Source organism: Muntiacus reevesi, chromosome 9 (genome assembly GCF_963930625.1).
Source record: "Muntiacus reevesi chromosome 9, mMunRee1.1, whole genome shotgun sequence".
Taxonomy (NCBI): domain Eukaryota; kingdom Metazoa; phylum Chordata; class Mammalia; order Artiodactyla; family Cervidae; genus Muntiacus; species Muntiacus reevesi.
In genome coordinates, this window is record NC_089257.1 from 8,164,531 (window position 1) to 8,166,924 (window position 2,394).

The following is a 2,394-nucleotide window of genomic DNA, read 5'->3' on the forward strand; positions in this document are numbered from 1 at the left end:
GAGTTCATTCTCTCCAAATCAGCCAATCTGCCTCAAGAGCACTGTCAAATGTGGAAGTGCACACCAGAAGACCCTTCCTAGACTTCATCCTAGAGACCCCTTCGATCCAGTCCAGTCCCATAAAGATGAAGAAACCAAAACTTGGGCATATATCCAGAGAAAAATTTGGCTCAAAAGTATTCATGCACCCCAATGTTCAGAGCATCACTGTTTACAATAGATAAGACATAAAAGTAAGCTAAATGTCTATCAACAGGTGAATGGGTCAGAAAATGTGGTACGTATACACAATGGAATATTACTCAGTCATTAAAAAGAGTGAAAGAATGCCATCTGCTGCAACATGGATGGACCTGGTGATTAGTGAAGTAAGTCAGACAGAAAAACACAAATATCATATGATATCACTTACCTGCAGAATATTCTTTTTTAAATGATACAAATAAACTTAATTGAAAAACAGACTCACAGACTTGGAGGATGAATTTATGGTTACCAGTGGGGAAGAGTGGGTTAGGGAAGGGATAGACCGGGAGTTTGGGATAGACATGTAAACACTGCTATATTTAAAATAGATAACCAACAAGGACCTACTGTACAGATCAGGAATTTAGTTCCACATTCTGTAATAACCTAAATAGGAGAAGAATTTGAAGAATAGAAAAGAAAGGAAGGAAGGAAAAAGAAAGAAAGAAATTATATGTTAAAAAGGAAAAAAGATGGTGGCTGGGCCAAGACCTCCCGGTCAGTTAAATGCAGACAGTGAAATCGCGGCACCCCAGTTTCGTATGCGTCGCCCCCCATTCTTCCCTGGTGGAGCCATCTATTTCTCTTCCCCACTCCCTTGCCTCCGCATCGGTGTCCTCAGGGCGTTTTTCACGGCAGCATTCCTGAATGAGTAAAGGACGGGGCTGAAGAGAGGCGTGCCCACCGCGTAAAACCCAGCGATTGTTTCCTCTACAGGGAGGGTGACGCAGGGCCTCTCGTAGACAGAGGAGCGCGGAACGAAGAACAGCGCCACGGCCGCGCGGAGCGAGGCGCGGGGGGAGAGGGCCTGGCGCCGGCCTCCTGGGGCCCGGGCCCTCAGGGCGCGCGGGAGGACCACGCAGGAGGCAAGCAGCCCGGGAAGCTGACCACGAGACGGAGCCGCCTTGGCGACTGTGAGCGCGCCGCCCAGGACGGCGGCTGAGCAGGCCGGCTTCAGCAGCGGGCGGACGCCGCAGCCGCAGCGGTCAGGGGCCCCGGGCCACACAAGCGCAGCTGGAAGATGAGGAGGCTCGCCCGAGCGAGCGCCCAGGCCCCCGCCCAGGCCGCCCCGCAGGAGGCCGCACAGCCTTGGGTCCACGAGGCCGGGCAGTGCAGGGCTTGCAGACGGCCACGCGGCGGTCTAGGCCCTCACGTCAGGACAAAGATCTCGTGCCGCCAAAGAAACGGAGGAAAAATATCCGTGCGATGCAGCCCTTGAGGGAAACGGCTCTCCTCTCCATAAAAGAGTCCAGGATGAGTTTGGGGGCTGTGACGGAACAGTAGCAGAGCTCCACCAAGGACAAGTAGCTGAGGAATAAATACACGGGGGAGGTGAGCCCCTTGCCGGCCTGGATGGTCACCGCAATGAGACCGTTACCCGGGAGGATGGCCACGCATGAGAGGAGAAAGAGCACAGAAATCACCTTCTGGGCATCCCGGTTCTGGGAGAACCCCAAGAAAATGATTTCAGTCACATCGCTTGTAGCAGCCATGTTCTAAAGCTCAGGAGCTGACACCTGAAATCACCAAAGATGTGTCTTCAATAGTTAGGAGCATCCATTTCAGACCTTGAGGAAAACTGTCCTTCTGCTTCCTCTTAATCCCCTCTGCCTTGAGCTTCTCCAAAACATGCTCTCCTTGAAACAAATGGGAAAGACAATGGTCATCAAAGCTTGATATTTTTCCCAAAGCAGCAGCTGAGCTGGTAATAATGCTTCTTTGAAGTGTTTTCTCTTATTCAGTCACTTCATTAACTAATGAATCTTCATGGCGGAAATGAGACTATTTCCTACATAAAAATTGAAGCTCAGAGAAATTCAATGACACACAGTTCGTCTTTAAACTGAGGTCTGCATCTTTCAAAATGTAGCTGCTGCTACTGCATATTCTATTCCTGAAGTGTGCGCCTTATATTTGGATCCATAATAAGAGTTTCAGTCAGTACTGCTGTATACGGTAATATGGAACCAACTTTTGTAGTGGCTATTAGATGTTCTCAACCTCAGTTACCCTGCAGTTATTGAATCGCAGCCTGACTCCCTAAAAGGCATAGGAGAGAGGCTGCTATCCTGCTTCATCCTGCTTCATCCCTGCTTCATCCGCTATCCTTGGAGCTGGCTATGGAGCAGAGGAAATGTGATTAAGTCT

The 2,394-nt window shown here is 49.8% G+C and overlaps 1 protein-coding gene across 1 annotated transcript; it reads right to left on the minus strand.

Moving 5' to 3' along the window:
• Nucleotides 1-823: 823 nt before the first annotated feature.
• On the minus strand, nucleotides 824-1,739 carry LOC136175466 (olfactory receptor 4X1-like). The gene is made up of 2 exons (XM_065945752.1): nucleotides 1,473-1,739; nucleotides 824-1,387 (listed from the first exon to the last, which is right to left on the minus strand). The coding sequence occupies exons 1-2, from the start codon at nucleotides 1,737-1,739 to the stop codon at nucleotides 824-826; spliced, it is 831 nt and encodes a 276-aa protein (XP_065801824.1).
• Between the last annotated feature and the right edge of the window lie 655 nt (nucleotides 1,740-2,394).

What these genes read in the sequence shown, in the direction of transcription:
- LOC136175466 (XM_065945752.1), bottom strand. Translation starts at nt 1,739, where the DNA reads ATGGCTGCTACAAGCGATGTGACTGAAATCATTTTCTTGGGGTTCTCC. An exon ending in CTTTTATGGAGAGGAGAGCC is followed by an intron (nt 1,388 to 1,472) that starts GTTTCCCTCAAG and finishes GTGAGGGCCTAG; the next exon opens with ACCGCCGCGTGGCCGTCTGC.